The 20,078-nt window shown below is 35.4% G+C and overlaps 1 protein-coding gene across 5 annotated transcripts in view; it reads left to right on the forward strand.

The window, feature by feature from the left end:
- kaznb (kazrin, periplakin interacting protein b) overlaps positions 1-20,078 on the forward strand; it is a 194,053-nt gene that overhangs the window by 28,199 nt on the left and 145,776 nt on the right. For all 5 annotated transcript variants that reach the window (XR_010520926.2, XM_065241227.2, XM_065241228.2 and 2 more), the window contains exon 3: positions 14,864-15,021. Coding sequence is in view for 4 of the 5 variants with exons in the window: in XM_065241227.2 (XP_065097299.1) it covers positions 14,864-15,021 (158 nt within the window). In the remaining variant the exon portion in view is untranslated. The remainder of the gene's footprint in view (positions 1-14,863; positions 15,022-20,078) is intronic.

Here is a 20,078-nt window from a genome sequence, read left to right on the forward strand (position 1 = left end):
GGTTGTTGCTGACATAATACTACATTCAGTAAGACACACGCAATAATCATCATGATTATGTATGAAAGAAAAGCTTTCAACACTAAAAATCACTAGAAAATAACACAGGTGCAAAGATGTAGGACAATTGGATTTAAATGAAATATACCAAATATATAAGCATTGTAATGATATAATAACATGCAAGTGCTCTCTATTTTCCTCATGTGATATTCTGTTTGCCTCAGAACTATGACTTAAATATATGATAAATACATATTAGTACTAATATGTATCTTAAAGTACGAATAGGCACTGTTTGGTAGCAATATGTACATTTGAGGTACTACCTCAACCTTTTTGGGTGCAAAGAGGGTACCGTCCCAGTGATAGCTATAGGGACCATTTTTTTCTGACAGTGAACCCCCCAAAAAATTGCACTGGACACATCTTGTGAAAAGCACATGTATATTAATATTAATTTGTATTAATAATTTGTATTCCCTGGTTATTTAACCAAACATGTGGCACATTATCTAATATTAAACCGATTTCTGCTGCTCAGTAAAGATCTGGAGCAGCCAATGCAGAAAGAGCAACATCAAGCAAATTCAATTTAAAGTTGGTTGTATAAATCTTGAAAGCCGTGCAACTTTACTCAAGACTCAGCAAACCTCCTAATGTACCCTAACTGATAAGGACACATTTAGAAAACCTCACATTGGCTCTGTTAAAACGCTTGCGCTCATATTTCTTTGTGCTCTTCGTCACATTAACTGCTTTTGCCCTGACGGATTGTTGAATCAGATGAACTGCTCCTTGTAATTTGTTTACTTTTAGGCAATATTATTTAGTTCTGCTATGCTAAATGTTTCATTTTATCATGTGCAAATGCTGACACACAAACATTTAAAAAGCTTATTCCTTCTCTTTAATTCTGCCTCTGACAGTGTGCTTACATTCAGCAGTCAAAGCTGTAGTTTGGAAGAGCCAGAGGGTTGTGTAGAGAGTGCAGTTTGTGGATGTCACTGATTAGAGGCTTCATAGAGAGACTTTTACACTACCAGGCCCATGTTTCTCTCAAAGCCAAAGCAGCCTGTTGCACAGGGGAGCCTTCTGACGGGCTGGGAAAATGGAAGTGGATGGCCGAGGGAATTACGAAACAGTGCACTAACTTTTGACCTGCTTCACTGTTTGTTTTGGAAAAACCTTATGTTATAGATTGTGACTAAATTATAATTCTGCCATCTTTTGTTCAGCCAGAAGTATGGGTGTACAGGAGAATGTAGTATGTAGCCCAGGAGATGCATTGCTTTTTCAAATAAAAGTCAAATAAACTATACTTTGCAAGGCTGTGCGTTTGACCACATGTAGACGTTCTTGTACACATAAAAACATACTATACTCCGGGCTTTAGCCTTTAAATCTGTATCGTTTTCTTTTTTCTATTGCATTCTTTTCTGCTTTAACTCTTTACCTGGGACAGCCCTTTTTGAGTGTGGGTGGGGGGTGAAAAGGTGATGTACCCTTTTAAATAAATAAAACTCTGGCATTTTTTGGTCTAGAAGCCTAATTTTGGTCTTGTTTTAAATAAGACACTTTAAAGTTTTTTATGGAAGTGTCTGGATGTGAAAATATTAAATAAGCTTTTTTTTAAAGCAGTTTAAATTTATTATAACACATACAAATGATATGCAATCTAGTATTATTCTATTCATAAAATTCTAAAAAAATCATGTGTTGTTTGGTTTTCTGTGAGGCTTACTTCATACTCTGTCACAAATGAATAAATTACACAGTCACTGCATTATTATTACTGCTAAAAGGTTTTGAAATTTGAAAACTACCTTCTTAGACCTTTTCAACAGTATATAGTTTGTCGTGATAGATTAACATTTACATAATAAAATATTGAAGTAAACTCGGGTGTCCCACTCATTGGACAGTGCCGGCTTAAATAAAGCTGCAATCTGTGTTTTTGAGCAAGTACATAAACAGTCAATGTTTAAATGTTCCTTATCTTACCATTATTCACAACAATAATGATTTATAAGTTAAAGGGACACTCCACTTTTTTAAAATATGCTCATTACGCAGCAGCCGAAAATAGTCCCTTAGTAACTTTCAATGGCAGGGGACTCTTTTCGGGCAGTGCGTATCATTGTCGTTGATTATTACGGCAGAATGAGAGTATAGTTCCTAGCCATATCTGCCTAGAAAATCGCAACTTTTAAATTTCCGTCTGTCTTAGTACATGATGCAACTACAGAAGAGTCAAGTTTTAAATAGGAAAAATATCGAAACACTTTGTTTTTTTTAGGCGCAATGCTACACTGAAAAAAATTATTCATTGAATTTAATAAATTTTTTAAGGTAAGTGGTTGCAATCAATTTATTTAAGCTACATTTAAACAAAAAAAGATTAGTAACGTAAAATAAAATATAAAACTTTTGTTTAAATGTAGCTTAAATAAATTGATTGCAGCCACTTACCTTAACATTTTTTATTAAATTCAATGAATAATTTTTTTTCAGTGTAATGGTCTAATCAGATTCAATGGATTGTGCTAAGCTATGCTAAAAGTGCTAGCGCCAGTCCCGGAGATCAGCTGAATGGATTCCAAAATGGTAAGAATGAAATGTTTAACTCTAGGGGAGCTGGAAAATTTGCATATTTTCAAAAAAAGTGTAGTGTTCCTTTCTGTTATTTTGTGTTTCTCAACAAACATAAAAATAAGTATGCAAAGTCACCTGCAGTTTTATGTTTCAAACAGAGATGGCGATAGAGAGACAAGTTATCAATTGTAGCTTTACAATGTAAAAAATGCTAGGTTATTTTCAACCCAGCATTAGGTAAAAAGTGACAAAGCCAACCCAATGGGTTGTAATTTCGCCTTTTTCTGAGTTGATTTTGCCCTTTGTTGTGTGAAATATAATAATTTTCTGTGTTCATTAAAACCAACGGCTAGGTTTGTCAATTTTTGACCCAATGCTGGATTGAAAATAACCAAGCATTTTTTTTTATGTCTGTCAAGCATCAACAATGACCAAATTATTTAACAGAATTGTTATGACATTGCTTTGAAAAATTTGTTGGCTCCCTCTTGTGATGATGACTAAAAGAAGTGGTATAACAGATATTTAAATTTTGGGCGAACAATCCATTTAACAGTTCAGACCAATGTGATTTGTGCTTACAATTTACATATATTTTCCCCCTAGTGACAGCTGACCTCATATTGCACTTTAACAGGTTTGCCTCTCTCACTTTCTTGCTGAAAGCTAATTGTAGAGATGCAGGGGTCTAAATGTTCACATAAAGCATGCTAAAAAAACTGACTTGTGAAAATAGTCTTTGAATGTCACATGTATAATCTGTGGTACTTATCTTCATTTTACCCCAGTTCTGTTGAGCCAAATCATTAAGTCCAATGCAAATGCACTAACTGTCTTCAGGTGGGGACTCACAATCTGCATTTCTGGAGACCATGCAATCAGAAGCACTCAGGGAATGGATTGCACACAGTCGAAGATAGCCGTGCATTACTGTGATGTAAACAACAAAATTGAAGGTTTGAGGCTGAAAGATTCGAATGGTCTGAAATTCTGTTACAATATGCAAAACAATAGACTGAAAAACTATAATAAAACTGTCAAAAATATCGACCGCCTGGCAATTAGTGTGACTATTGCATATGCCAAATCTTGGAAATTGATTTCGGTGTTTGTTTGTGAAATCGTGTTTTCTTTTGAATGTCATTTCAGCCATTTCTTATTCCGTTTCTGTTTTGTCTTCGCCATGATTTGGCTGTGCTTTTCCTTGGTAATAGGGTGATGCTGAATGCATCCTCTGGTGCACTCAAAACCTGCAAGGGACCAAACATCCATTCATCTAACTCTGCTCTTTTCTTCTGAAGTGTGAAGTTGTTGGAAAGCTCTCAAATTGCCTTGGCATCCGGGGCCCTGTGGTGACTCCTCATGTTCCCAGCTGCTACAGTGAAATCAAAGAGCTCATCAGATCCTCCCTTGAACACAATAGTCCTCGGCATCTTTTCTTTCTTTTTTGTGCACTTATCGTGAAAGCATCGGAAATACGATCATAAAATACGCAAGTCTTGATTTGAACTGCAGATTATCTGCCCTTAAGATTCAATGTACAGTAGGAGGATACAAATACTTTAAAGCTCACATAACACACGCTGTTTATGCTAATCTCATGTTAATATTGGGTACCTATAGAGTAGTATTACATTCCATAAATATCCAAAGAGTCTTTAGTTTTATCACATTTATAAAAGACAAATCAGCTTTACCGATTCTTTTCGAATAAACCCGACCCCCTCAAGGTGTACCGTGGGTCACAAGCAAGCAACACATACAAAACATTATGTGACATGATTTCTGAGATGTCGTGCAGGATTTTGAAATATTTATTGGTTCAAAATCTGCTTTCATAAATGCACTTTAGACATTGAATTTCTCATTGGCTGTTATTGTGCGGCAGAGGGGTGTTTACTGGTGCACATATAAATCGCTTGTCACTTTAAGTTTATAGCACTGTTTGCAGTTTAAACACAGTCTAATCGGTTTAACTCATTCCCCGCCATTGACAAGTTATTTAGTCAATTAAAGAAAACATTTGAATGAAAAAACATGTACCTGATGAGTTTTTATGGTAATCTGTAATACCATGATTATCTTAACCATTTATAAAAAACTGAGGCAAAATTCTTTTTTATTAATATTAAACTCGTGCATGTTTGGATAATTGTTCTGAATCTAATCTCTAACAAAATTCCTTCACAAAAATGCAATTATTTCACATTTTTGCTAAGAATTGTTTTTTCACCTGTAAAATGTTTTGGTCCTGCATGATTTTCGTTGACTAAGTAAAATAATGGAAAGTTTTTCATAAGATCCCCTTGGGTCAATGTGTTAGCACGACAAAAGCTTGATGCTGTCATGTGAGAACAAGCAACAGCCGGCATTTTCATCTTCGCACGAGTGGCTTATGTGTCTTCCCCACCACAGAAAACCACCACAGGTTTATCAATGCCAACAAAATTATACTTTTGTTTTTGTTTGTTTGTTGATCATGAAGTACAAAGTAAATGAGGAAAACAGGGATTCCGTGTGTATTCAACGCGCTGCCATTAATGTTTGCAATGTGTGGAATGGTGAGCTGTGATTGGTTAAGCGGATTTATTGCATTCTGCAGAGAAGGAGGACGTTTATCGCTTTTTAGGGAAAAAGGGAGAAAAGATGACAGAATAACATGGCGGATATCGGATTTTTGGGTAAAATAAAGAATTTGCTTTGACCTGATAGGCTACAATACTAATTTTGGTGATAACTATTTTTTTTAAATGGCGTTTTTTGCGTTTTGGAACCAAACTCTACATTTGTATGTTTATATATTTTTAAAAAGAAAAATTTCCTGGAAGACATTTTGTACAACTTTTGTGAAAAAATGCTGGCGGGCAACTTTTCAAATTAAAGGCTGGTGGGGAATGAGTTAATCTAAATGTGTGTGTTAGTTTGGCAATGTATAGCATCATAGCATTAAAAATGACATTCTTAAGGAATGACTATTACAACATCATTATGAACACAAGAGACAGCCAAAATATTACAACATAATCTCTTTAATCCCAATTTATGATTCACCTCCAACCAAAATAAACTCTCGTGTGAGACTGTCAAGCATCAAGCATTTGTGTTTACAAGGATCAGGGCTTGTTAAAACACGGCACAGATTATAGTTCCTTCTCATTTGTCTTATCTTTCTCTCATACAGAACTGATCTCTCGAAATTTATAAAGCTGCTGTTTGGCTTCTGACTCTGGAAATTGTTTTTCACTCATCCTCAAAGTTTTTGTATTTCGTCTTCTCTCTGGACATTAAATGTATCATTTCACTCTCAGAGAAAAGAGCGCATGTAGTCATTTGCATGGTAATGTGTTTCAGAGGCCACATCAGCAGGTGTATACGGCCCCTATAAGGCTCTTTTCTCCCATCAGGTAGGGTTAGAGAGAGAGACACCAGCCATCACTTGTCATCATCTGAGAGCCAGAATAGACATCAGATGGCCGTGGGCTCGGTTCAGCGCTCTTTTTCCTTTCTTTCTCTTTCATGTCTCCGCTGGGGTTTCAGCAGTCTGTTGTGTGTGACGACACGCTGCTCTCTGATGTAATTATGGAGCTGTCACTTTGAACAGCCTGAACTTTATTTCATTCTTTTCCCACATCAGACCGTAAAGATTCATCATAGCTGACAGGCAGACAGAAACATACCAAAGAGAAATATGTAAGAGAAATTTAACAAATCTTTTGGTGGTTTCATTTCTCAGTGGCTTTTTAGGTGGAAACCTATAGGATATTGCCATCATGAAATCTCATACAGTTGAAACTAATCTGAAAAATAGAAGAGTTGTCTTCATCTTATTCTTGTCTAAAAAAAATTGACATGCAGTTGATAAGATCTGATTTGTTTTTGTTATAGTCTCCATTCATACCTCAGCAGGTTTTTCTAACTGACTAAATGTTTGCCACAAAGCATAGACTTTCTGTTTCTGCCATAGCTGTGCTGTAAAAGCAGATTGCTCTCTTTCATTGCACTGCTAAATTGAGACTCTGTCTTTATTGATTCGCTCCTTGAAAGTCTCTTGGTTGAACTTCAGCCACTATGACAGAAAGCATTGGTAGAAAATTGAAACAGTGCATAGAGTTTCAGTGTGTCGACATGTCACTTTCAATGTCGTGGTTTCATTATCCTACATGACATCTTAAGGTGTCCTCTTCAGAAACGCACCTCGTAAAGCACCGAATGTGAAATTAGAATCCATTCGTCAGCTGGCATCATAAACATTTTATTTAGCTTTGGCTTTGATTCCAAGATGAGCTCTGAGACGTGGTTTCATCATAAATCTGCTACATGCTTGCTCTTGGCCGGCAGCGAATGCATTTTATGGCAGGCCTGTTTCACAATTCCAATGTTTTTAAAGAATGACCTTATTGGTTAATATAAGAGCCCACACAGGGTACGACCTCTTTCGTATGAGCCATCATTCTCTGTAAGAGCTATTTTGTTACGACCACACTGTTACTATAGGAGTTTGTGAGACTGATGGTCTCTGTTGTTATATTAAGATGCTATCAGCAATGTGCTTTATTATTTATGAATAAAGAAAGGGTTATTTTTAAAGGTGCATGAAAACCAATAACTAACAAACCACTAGCGACTAGTTGTTTTGCACTAGTGATCTGTTGTTTTGCATGTTTAGTTGTGCGTTTAACTTTTTAAAAGCCTTTTAACAGATGAATGTTATAATTCAGTTTCACTAACATGGGTAAGTCCTAATAATGCTTGAGATTGTTAGAAAAACTTGTACCTTTTATGCATGATAATAATTTATAATATGAAATGTTAAAAGCTGCAATCGTATAATTTATGCTCTAACAGGAACGTTACTAAAGTTAAAAAAATGGGATCAGGAAGAACGTGACCTTTAAAATTAGTCTTTTATATTACTACGCTCTTTTATTTTATTATTTTCTCTGTACAGCACAGTGGTCAACTTTTGTTGTGTTTATTTGTGCTTTATAAATAAATGAAATGAAATGAGTTCATTTTTAGATCAACACCCCCTAGTGGTGAACCATCAGAGTTTCGAAAGTTCGAAGCCTCGTTTGCTAAAATCACGTGACTTGGCCAGTTTAAAGGAGTGTTGCGCAATTGCATTTTTTACAAAAGTGAAGAAGGCGGTTCTTTTCTAAAATTTGAGAAAATCCTCCGCTATACCTTTAAAGTAGGCGTTAACTGCTGTCGCCATCTTAGGCGGCCGTCACCTTGAATCACTCGCGGATAACCGAAAATGGGTAAAGAGGCGGACCATAGTGAAGCTAAGGTGTCAGGTTGCTCAAACCACGCCCACCTAGCTTGATTCTAGTGACAGCAGAGTCAGTTCACCCCTCACTCAAGTGGACACGCCCTTAAAGAGCATTTCACCCGTAGAAACATTAATCTTTATTAAAAGTGTGTCATATTTGTAGTCAAAATGTAACATACATTTAGAATTTGGTGCCTATTTGACGGAGAAAAGGGGTGTTTGTAGTCTCACTCCCTTAACAAAGATATTGCACTTCCTTCTTTCAATGATGCAAAATGATGATTTTTACATCATTGAAAGAAGGAAGTGAAACACTGAAGTCTGTATTTCTTCTGTCTCAGCGACAACTGAGAAAATTCTGCATGATCATTCAAAAACATGACTGGGGTTCTAACTATACAAAGCTTAATGCAAATGGGTGAAGTGTCCCTTTAATTATGCAGAACTTTAAGGCTTAAAGGATTAGTCCATTTTCTTAAGAAAAAAAATCCAGATAATTTACTCACCACCATGTCATCCAAAATGTTGATGTCTTTATTTGTTCAGTTGAGAAGAAATTATGTTTTTTGAGGAAAACATTCCAGGATTTTTCTCATTTTAATGGACTTTAATGGACCCCAACACTTAAACTTAACTCAACACTTAACAGTTTTTTTCAACAGAGTTTTAAAGGACTCCCAAACGAGGCATAAGGGTCTTCTCTAGTGAAACGATTGTCATTTTTGACAAGAAAAATAAAAAATATGCACTTTTAATGCACTTCTCGTTAGGGGTGGGCCGATCCAATACTTTGGATCGGATATCGGGTCAATACGGACCTTTTTTGCTGGATCGGGTATCGAAAAAACGGGGCCGATCCAAATCCGATACTGTACATTACTAGTGGTTGTTACTGTCATGCTACAGAAAAGTCAAACTATTATAAAAGCACCATAAATGTTATTATACACTATATTCAAAATCTTCCTAATATATTCAACAGCCTTATGCGAAAAACAAATGCAAATATGAAGATATTTAAGGTCACAAAAACTGAATGGTTTGGTGCTCGCCGAGTTAATACACTGGAGTAGCGTGAATTAAATATGTCATACACACACACACAAACACACACAAAAGCCGTATTTTAAACATCTGATTAAAAAGTCTTTCATGTTGTGACAGTTTGCGCAATTAAGTAAAAATGTACTTGAACTTTTTATTTGCTCAGTCGTATGTTCACTCAAAAACAATTATTAAATTTGTAAAAACACTTAAATTCTTTTAACTTGTATCTCATAAAAAAAAAAAATTCACTTGACATGATATTCTCTTGATTTTGTGCAACATGTTTTGTGTGTATATCTGTGCGTATATATATTTATGTGTTTATACACACACAATTCTAAATGGATCAAGAAAAATACTAGTATTGGATCGGGATCGGGATCGGGATCGGTCGATACTCAGAATACAGGTATCGAAATCGTATCGGTAATAGAAAAAGTGGATCGGCCCAGCCCTACTTCTCGTCTATCTCCGGTCTCATGTAATTGCGTAGTGACGTAGAAAGGTCACGTGTTACATATATGAAATGCACATTTGCGCACAATTTTAAACAATAAACTGACACAAAGACATTAATTAGTATCATTCGACATACAACAACGTCGGAACGGTCCTCTTTCTCCACACTTGTTTCGCATACATCCTCTGTGACCTCTTGACGTAATGACATATAACGTGAGGTCGTGCTGGCGCGTCACAGGACCGGAGATAGACGAGAAGTTGTGGTTTAAAAGTGCATATTTCGCTAATCGTTTCCCTAGATAAGATCCTTATGCCTCATTTGGGAGTCCTTTAAAACTCAGTTGAAAAAAACTGTTAAGTGTTAAGTGTTGGGGTCCATTAAAGTCCATTAAAATTAAAAAAATCCTGGGATGTTTTTCTCAAAAAACTTCTCGACCGAACAAAGAAAGACATCAACAGTTTGGATGACATGGTGGTGAGTAAATTATCTGGATCTTTTTTTATTAAGAAAATGGACTAATCATTTAATATAAATTAAACGGATGAGTTACAAAAAAATTCACCCCCACACAGTTGTCATGAAGGGCAAAATATAGATCAAACACACTTTTTGTACCAGGCTGTAAACACATTATTTTCTACTGTAAAGTTGGGCTTTTTAACATGGAGGTCTATGGGAATTGACTCCCTTTTGGATCCAGCCTCAAGCGGCCGGTCGATGAGTTCCAGTTTAAGTCACATCCGTATTGGCTTCATCAGAGAGATCGGAAAGTTGCTCCTCGGTTTGAACCCATTACCTGAGCGCTGCTAATGCAATGATCTAAGCTATACAGGAGCACTTTATATTTTGTGAATAAATGTTTAGCATGGTTACTACTCATATATTTCATACCATGCTTTTCTTATTAGAGTACATCATGCCAGAAAAAAACCTTTATCTATTCTGACACTGCAGAGTAAGCATTTTGTGCCATACATTATATAAAGCTGATGGGCTCCAGATAAATGACCTTGCAATTCAGCTGTGCAATTCTAGGCAACCTCTCTCAGTGTCGGTATTTAAAAACAAAATGTTCAACTTTTATTTGCATGGTGATTGAGGATAATAAGGAAACAATGTGATTCCGGTCCACCGCATGTTGTTCTACAGTCAGCAACAGCGGAAATATTGTGCTACTTCCTGAAATGTGATTTGAGCATCTCCCATCACACAAAAAACAATACTTGAATGGAAAATGGAAGTAATACGGGTTAGAAAACTCGTTTCCGGTATTTATTTGCCGTCTCTATGTGAAACTGGAGTATCTTTCTCAAATCTTAAATGACCCCTGCAATGCTGTAGCTGACTGCGCCACTTTTTAAATCCACAGCTCGGTGTGAAAGGAAGATAGCAAAGCTTTTTTCATGCCTTCATGCTTCTGCTTTTGCTGTTAGGGACCTTTGAATCCGCTGAGTCACATCCTCCCAAAGTTAATTAAGTTTTCATTTACTGTGCATTATTTGCACAACTGGCCTTTGTTTTATTCATTCTGCAAATACTTATTTATTAACTTGTTTGGTCAATGAGCTGCTAACAAAAATCTGGGCTGTGGTAATGTAAAGATCCCAGGTTCAAATACGGGTAAAACCGGAAAGCCCCTAAGGGGTAATGCTGCAACGGATCCGTCCCTTTATAATGCTGTACGTGTTATGAAGCCATATTTTTCCAGATTTGATTCAAGCAAATCAAGCTTAAGGCCAAGTATGAAAGTTGATGTCTGTGGACAGATGGAGGAGAACTGACTGTTTTCTTAAGGGTTTTAAACATTAGTGAAGCGTATCAGCCAGAGCTGCCTTTCCACATGATGCAGTGAACACTAATGGGCTCCTTATTTTAATGACAGCTGCAGGAGGAGGAAGATTACTAGCCAGACTCATAAAAAAACAAATCACCCAAAAAATTCAAAATTGGTCACCTTCGTGTTCCAAATGCATATGACTTTTCTCTGTCGGATGCAAAATATGTAGTTATGCACATATGTCCAGTACAGAGCTGTCCAGTACCAAAAAATGTTAATGGGGTCTGTGTTTCACTTTTATTGCATTAACAAAAGCAACATCCTGCCAAAGTCATATGAGTTTGGAATCACATGAGGGTGAATAAAGGATTACAGAAAAACATTTTTGGATGAACTGTCCTTTTGCTTAGTTTTTCCTTTATTTTTCCAGTCACAAATTCATTCTATCTCTGTTTTGTTTTGCCTAATTCCCACTCTGCAATGACATTACAGTGCTGATTTGTTCACTATTATAGCTGATGAGGGAAGCAAAAGCCATAATAATCAGACATACGTCACAGCATTAGTTTCAACGCCACACTGCATACATTTCACCAACGCTGGAAAAAGACTGATGTGCCTTTTTTAATTCATTGGATGTGTTGATCCCCGTCTGATTGATTGATGGAAACAGGGGTCATGAATAAACTATGAATAATTGCATTGAAGTGGTCATGGATGTGAGATTTCTACAGTGGTAATGGACTTACAATAATTCTAGCCTTCGCTAAGTGAGAGGGATTAATGGTAAATGGAGGCTTCCATGGGGAGCTAACAGGGCCAATGGGAGAAGGATTAGAGGAGGCCATATTACATGCCAATGAAAAGAAAGAAGCAGTATATAGTTTGATGATCTTTCCAAGCCAGACAGATACCAGCTGAGGATGGGCACACCTTTGCCAGTAGTAAAAAACAGGGACTGTTGATTGTGAATGATGACAGATCACAGCATTGCGGAAAGGTGTTACAATCTTTAAACAATAGAAAAGTGTTTTTTTAATGTAGGAGCTGTAGATACATGGAAAGACACTACCTATTGTATTTTTTTTACTTCAGTACATTCTGTAAAAGTGATAACAATGAAAATAGCCTCTGTCACTATGGTTATTGCATAAAAATAAAGGGTGATTAACATCTGTTTATACAGACAGCAATAAATCAACTTTTGTAAGCTGTTGTATGAGCAGGACATTTCGAGACTCCTATAAGCAAATATACATTCACATTACATCTATGCATTTGGCAAACACTTTTATTCAAAGCGACAGTGCATTCAATACATTTCATTTTTCATTTTATTAACAGTGTGTGTGTTCCTTTGGACTGAACCATTTGACCTTTACATTGCAAATGCTTTACCCATTACACATACAGGAACAACATATAAAGAGGTCAGATACAAAAGCAGCTAAATGCCACCTCCGTCAGAAATTAGATAAAGATAATGACCGAATGGTCTTGGCATGTTTTATGCATTCATCTAATGCTGTTGCTTTAAATCCGCTTAATCCCAGACAAAGCCCATTTTATATTGAAAATTTACCAAATATATAGGGATATTGACCAAATTTTTACATTTTACTTAAAAAGGACCGTGAAGGGTGAATGTAGACTTTTTAGAAGTGGAGGTTTTTGCATGCACTTGGAGAGTTTTGCAGTGAATTGTCAAATTTGTTAAATATGAATGAAATGACAAGCGACATTTGTGAAAATAAGGCATTTCCATTATTGACTTATAACTTTGTCATTGCTGTTAAAGTGAAATGACTGAACCTGAGTTTTTTTTGTGGTTGTTGTGGGCAAAAATCCTTGATCTTGCGGCAAGTTTTTTTTTTTTTTTTTTAACTTGCTATTATTTATCTTTTTTTTTTATTATAAGTGCAGACATACAACAGATAGTTAAGTAGTAAACAACGAAAACATAACAGACAACAAAAACAACAATTGTGACAATGATTTGTTCTGCTCAATGATATAGTAAATAAACGAATAATAAATTAAATGGAAATATAGATGATAATATTGTTATGAAGCAATGATAATAAGCAAAATAATAATAATAATAAGACAAAAAAAATAGTAATAATAATTTAAACAGATAATAATACATATTTGGGTAGTATTAATAATAATAATAATAATAAATATAATATCATGTATATTATGTCATAATAGTATTTACAATAATAATGGTAATACCAATGATAATTCTAGGGATTGTTATGGTTTTAGGATAGTTTTTTTATAATAATAATAATAAATAATAAACAATGATTATTATTAATGATTATTATTAATAGTAATGATCATTATCAATAGCAATAACAGTAACAATACTGAAAACAATCAATATAATATTATATAAAATGATGGTGATGATATTAACATTTTGTAAAAAACAGCGATAGTATTAGTATTATCACTAATAATAATAATAATAATAATAATAATAATACCAACAACTACATTAACAACATCAATAGCGGCAAAGTTTTCTTAAAAAATGCGATGGAATATGCTTTAAAAAAATTATTAATTCAATTTACTCAAATTCAATTTATTTTTTAAGGTAAGTGGTTGCAATCAATTTATTTAAGCTACATTTAAACAAAAAATATTAGTAAATTAAACAACTTTTGTTTAAATGTAGCTTAAATAAATTGATTGCAACCACTCACCTTAAAACAATTTAGTAAATTGAATGAATAATTTTTTTCAGTGTATTTCTGCAATGTTATGCAATGAAATTGCAAAAACTGTGGGAACTTATAAAACTGCGGTCGCATAATTACATCACTTCATAATGTTTCCATGGCAACAGGGGACATGGCTGCGCTTGTGTTAAGAAAATGCAATATTTTTCAACTTTCTGCTAAGATATATGTGACTTTTTGCTTCGAAAATGTGGAGATTATGAAATCATCCAAGCCCAGCATATTTTGCACATAAATCTGCAATTTATGTGGCAAAAGTGCGGCGTATTTGAAAAAATGCGTCCCCCGCATAAATATGCGGACTTTGGCTGATTATGCATTGAATCATGCGATCACATACACTGAAAAAATTATTAATTGAATTGATTCATTGAAGTTAAGTGGTTGCAATCAATTTTTTTAAGCTACATTTAAACAAAAAAGATTAGTAAAGTAAAATAAAATATAAAACTTTAAATGTAGCTTAAATAAATTGATTGCAACCACTTACCTTAAAAATATTGAGTATTCAATGAATCATTTTTTTCAGTGTAAATGTGTTTTTCTGGAGGGACTGTCTTCATATACAGTATACAGTAACTGTCAATCCCAAATTCTGTCTGTAATAATGTAGCCATTGCCAAACTATTTTCTTTGCTCTGTCAATTGATACTAAATGGTCTACCAATTCTGACTTTGTTTTTATGAGCTGTGTTATATTATCTTATATTATCTTTACTATATATTGGCCTTAAGCAATTCAATAAAACCAAAACAGGTCTACAGTTATTGTCTTGTATTATTCGATAAAGATGACAAAGCATTTATTCCATCAGTGAAGTTATAGTGCTATACGTTTGCTGTAAAGTGCTTGTCGCTGTATATTAAAAAACATAGATGTTATAAAATGAATTGTATTAAAATGAAAAACGTGCACTTATGAGTCATTTTAGTTAATCTTTCATTTCTTTCTCCAGCTGTGCAATCTCTAAACAGCCTGAATGATCAGATTGCTCACTTCATGGTTAACAGACCTAATGCCATGAGCCATGAAGAGGACACCTTTCTGCCCAATGAGAGAGATACTCTGAAGCAGTCTATGGCTCTGATGAGACACCTGCTCATGGATGCACAGGTATGTCACCTGTCTTTGCTGTTAGACTTTTTATTAGCCATGGTTGTGTGTTGTTCAGGGTTGTATGAAGAATGTCTTTTAGTTTAGTTTTTGTTGCTTAATCTGATTTAAATTGAATGGACTGTATAAAATACACTTAATAATGCTGAGTTAAAAATACCTGGCTGTGGGGTTAAATTAACCCAGAAAATGTTTATATTTGACCAAACAATGGGTTAAAACAACCCAGCATTTTGGATTGAAACAACTTAGCAGGTTAATTTTGCGTTTGTCCCTTTTTGATGTAACGCTGGGTTGAAAATAACCCATTTTTTTTTACTAAATGCGTATCATATCAATGTGTTATCATATTAGTATTTATTTTCCTCAGATTATCTTTATAGCAGACAGAAAACTTTTAATTGTTTTGACAGTATTGAGCCGTTTCGAAAAAAGTATTGTACATATCAGAGAATGAATGGGACTAATTAGTCAAAAATAATGATGTAATTATATATGCTTTGAGGCAAAGCTCTTTTTGGACTAATGAAATCCCTCTGTTGTGTCACACTGTGTTGAATTCACTTGAATTGCAATTCAGTAAATTACTCTTCCCATCATTCTAATTCAAATCCAAGTTCAACATTCTGTGAGCATAGACAGTTTTTTTATTTAGCGCTGAATACTGTTTACTTATTAATTATTAATAAAGAATTTTCGTATGAATTTTAAGTTAATGATCATTATGATATCACGGCAAAAATGTTAAAGGGGTCATACCGTGAAGATCTGACTTTTTCCATGTTTAAGTGCTATAATTGGGTCCCCAGTGCTTCAACCTAGAAAACGTGAAAAAGATCAACCCAGTAACTTAATTTTGGTAAGCCATTCTTTGCAAGCATGTGAAAAATTAAGTCGTTCAGATTTCGCCTGTTTTGTATGGTAGGTACAATAATGCCGCCCCTTAATCTGCACTACCCAACCACGACACTGCAATTTAGTGCAGAGAGAAAGAGAGAGAGAGAAAATAATTGATAGCACAATTGAGTTTCAATTACAACAAACCACCATCATTGCGATCAGTGTTTGCATTTCATCATCTCATTTGCATTTTAAAGGACACACCCAAAAACGACACATTTTACTCAATCATACAAAGTGACAATTTTAACATGCTCTAATAAATTATCTGTGAGGTATTTTGATAAAGTTTCACATACACATTCTGGGGACACAAAATACTTATTTTACATCTTAAAAAAATCTCATAATATGACCCCTTTAACCCAGATAAGCTAAGTTAGCAGGAATCAGTAGAGAACATATTTTTATTTGACTAATTTTTCATACAGTGCAAGCATCATTAGCTTAACCAAACCCAGAGTTTTATTTTAATTATACACTTTCCTGATAGCTTGACAGTGTTCATGTTTCTAAAGAAGCTGCAGAATGATTGTTATTCATACGCAGGCGAGACTCGGGGAAGATCAGCGATTGGGGCTGTGATGACTCATTCTTAATTAATTTCAATGGGCACATCATAAAGAGATTTCTACAAATGAAGTGCTTCAGCTTCATGCAAACCTCTGTGGCGTGACACTTAACTCCTCCTGTGTGGATCTGTGTCACCACATGATGATTCACTAAATCAGAACAACTTACAAATGCTACCAGATCCCTTATTAACACTCCTTGCAGTCATATTTTAAACGTGCAATCTATAATCGCTCACACGTTTTCCCTCGAATGCCTAAAACAAATGGGTGGAGACAGCACAGATTTGATTGCAGTACCTGTTACTATTAAAGGAACAATATGTAATTTTCACCGTAAAACAATAACAAACGTGTTGTTGATGACGATGTGAAGGAGTGTGAAATGATGGGAGTTGTATGATGTAAAGTTTTTTTTACCGTTATGATGTAATGTAAGCTAACACAGTGGCTTAATAGAAATAATAACATGGTGGCATTAAATGCTGTGCATTTCTGCACAGATCGTTTGACGTATGTCAATACTATTATATCACAGTACTTTGATGTCATACGCCAATCGGTCTGGGAAGTGCCACATGAAGTCGAACACATCCATGGATTTAATTTCAGGAAATCAAGGATAATATGGATAACAAGTGATGCAATTAGAAGAGAGACACATTACGCTGGTTAAAATTGCGACTTTTTCTACATTATTGGAAATATTTGGGTATGCAAGTGACCAAAATGTATAAAACTGTGGCTAGTGGTTTTTAAATATTTTAATGCAAAAATCTTACATATTGTGCCTTTAACTCTTTCCCCGCCAGCATTTAAAAAAAAGTTGCCAGCCAGCGCCAGCATTTTTCATGATTTTCACAAAAGTTCAATGCCTTCCAGAAAATGTTCTTCTTTAAATATATAAACAAACAATATATCAGATGAAAGAACAGACCCTCTGCTTTCAAAAAAAAAAAAAGGTTTTATCTTACCTTCATTAGTTCTCTTGTAATCACCTCTCAAACATGGGTAGGTTTCTTCAAAAACACCCAATTTTGAGAAAAAAGCTGAGATAATTCCATTTTTGCGAAGGACTTTTGATAGAGATCAGATGCAGAGCGATCTTTAAAAGATACACGGAGTTCTTTTTTCTTTCACGTGAGGCGCTACTTCCGGGTTGTATAAGTTGCGGAAGTGCGCCACCTGGTGGATAATAGCGGTATTGCGGAAAGACGGAAAATCTCGTCATTGGCGGGGAAGCGTTTTCTCTTAATTGACGAGATATCTCGTCAATGGCGATGAAAGAGTTAAGAAGATATTTTTTAACATATTGTCTTGTAGTACTATGGATTGCTTAATTAAAGAAAAAAAAATGTCTGCTTCAATATAGCAACACTAAACACAACTGCAAAAATAGTGGCACCAGCCCCGCCTTCAACTCACACCATTGGTTGAGCCAATGTTATCATAACTGACATAATAGCAGTTCATTTTGGTGCTGCTAGTAGGACAGAAATGGCACCCTTCACCTTTAGTTAATCTACTTAAGTGCTCCCTATTTCTGTATTCAGTGCTCATCCTAATGCTGAAGATGTTTTGGCAATGTTTTAGGGGTCAGACAGATGTTCATGCACATGGGGTCAAGAGTCGATGTTGAGGAGGCAATGTCGAAGAGGACTATAGCATTTTTAAATGTCGCCATTTAAATAACTGAATGTCACTTTGTCCAAAAAGGCATAAATAATTTCCTGGTCCTCTTTCTTCCGACCCATGATTCAAATGCATCACTCAGAAATCATTAGCATTCTCTCCTACTTCGACCAAAGATACCACCTTACCTAGCGTTGCTATGGCAGTCCATAAAAACAATGTGAAAAATAATAAGGGAAGAATTCATTTTCGCAGCCAGTCTGGAACTAAACAATAAATTTGCCCAAGGATATTGCATAAAAAGTATCCTCTACCTTATCTGCCCGTTGTTGTTGAGGGAAACCAGGTTTTCTCCGTGCCGATTCACTTAATTGTTTCCTGCCTCCATTCACAGGATGTATGTTGAGGAAACGTTTGTCCGCAGCACAATGGCTGTCATTGGGTTCTTAAAAAAGTCCTTTCCTAAACATTGCAATCTTCCCCTCTCATCTAAGGCAGATGTTTACATGCAGAATAGAAACAGCACCGTGCTTAAAAACGATTTATGCATGAGGGACGTGAGTGAAAGTCTAAAAAAGCTTCTGCTACAGTACATACTAAATACATACCGCTTAGCTCTGACATTATGTTGGTGGATTTTACAGTTGATTTTCCCCATGCACTTTCTAATAACTCCCTCACTATTCATTGTTAAATGATGAATGTTCGTGGCGACAAGGCGTTGTGATGCATTTGGGTAATCAAGTAGACACATCGCAGATACGCTTGATTGATAACACGGCTCATCCTAGTTCTTCAGAATATATTTATTTGGCTCAAAGTGGCATTGATTAAGGAGAACGTAATTCACGGAAAGGCCATTGGCCTTTGCAGACGGATGTGTGCCAACTGTGCAGAGATTGTTAGCTCCAAGTCGATTTAGGTTTCAGAGAATAAAGTACGAAGAATTTATGATGGATGAGCATGAATTTATGAAAAGATACTAGATCTGAGGAATATGTAAAATCTTAGTGGTGCATAAAAATATTTTTATTGAAAGTATTCTTTAAGAAAATTCCTCCTGTATTTCCTATATAAAAAGTTGTCACTGACACACTTTTGGAATTTGGAAGAAATAAATCCTGTTGATAAAGATGGAAATGTTTTGGGCTTTTGTTATAAATTTGAGCGTGCCAAGTTGAATCATTAATTAAAAGCTAACTGAAATTTGCATGAAATAATAAAGAGAAACAGTATTGTTTTCTGCAAATCTTCAGCTGTGCATTGGCAGTCTTTCAGAAAGGCAGTTTCAAATATTACTGAGCATTCACACGCTCCTTTGTTTTATAATGTGCCAAGTATCTAGATTATAAACCGTAATACCATTGCTCTGTATCCATGAAGCCAAGAGCTCATTCTCACTAAAGTTAAAGCCATAAATGAATTCACGGTTTAAATAGAGATCCCAGACTAAAAATGCATCCAGCTGTTTTTATTTCAACATCCGTGCTAGTTAAGGCCTAAAGACATGAGCTACATGCACACAAATGTAGATTTGTATTCAAACCAGTAGCTAACTCCAACAGTGACATCATCAAATCTGACCAAGAGTTTGCACATTTTTTTTCCTTGGAAGTTATCTGTTGAGCTCTCCTCAAATTTAGCAGTGCCTTGCCACCATTACCTGCCAGCGTACCCTTGAACACCATTACGGTTCAATTCAAAGCCATAATGGACAAGCACTGCTGTGCAAGACCATTTCATCGTGCTCATAATCATGACTCAAAGTCCATTTCCAGTACACCCGGAGGAGATATGAAGCGTAAGAGACACCAAGGCCTCCAGTCAACATGCAGCACATCACTCAGGTTGAATCTAAACGAAATTTCTCATTGTCATGCCTCTTTCTCTCGTATAAGCTAATTTGGACATTATGGTGCCCGAGCCACAATATACAGCATTTGTTAAACCTAA

The sequence above is a fragment of the Paramisgurnus dabryanus genome, chromosome 14, assembly GCF_030506205.2.
Source record: "Paramisgurnus dabryanus chromosome 14, PD_genome_1.1, whole genome shotgun sequence".
Lineage (NCBI taxonomy): Eukaryota > Metazoa > Chordata > Actinopteri > Cypriniformes > Cobitidae > Paramisgurnus > Paramisgurnus dabryanus.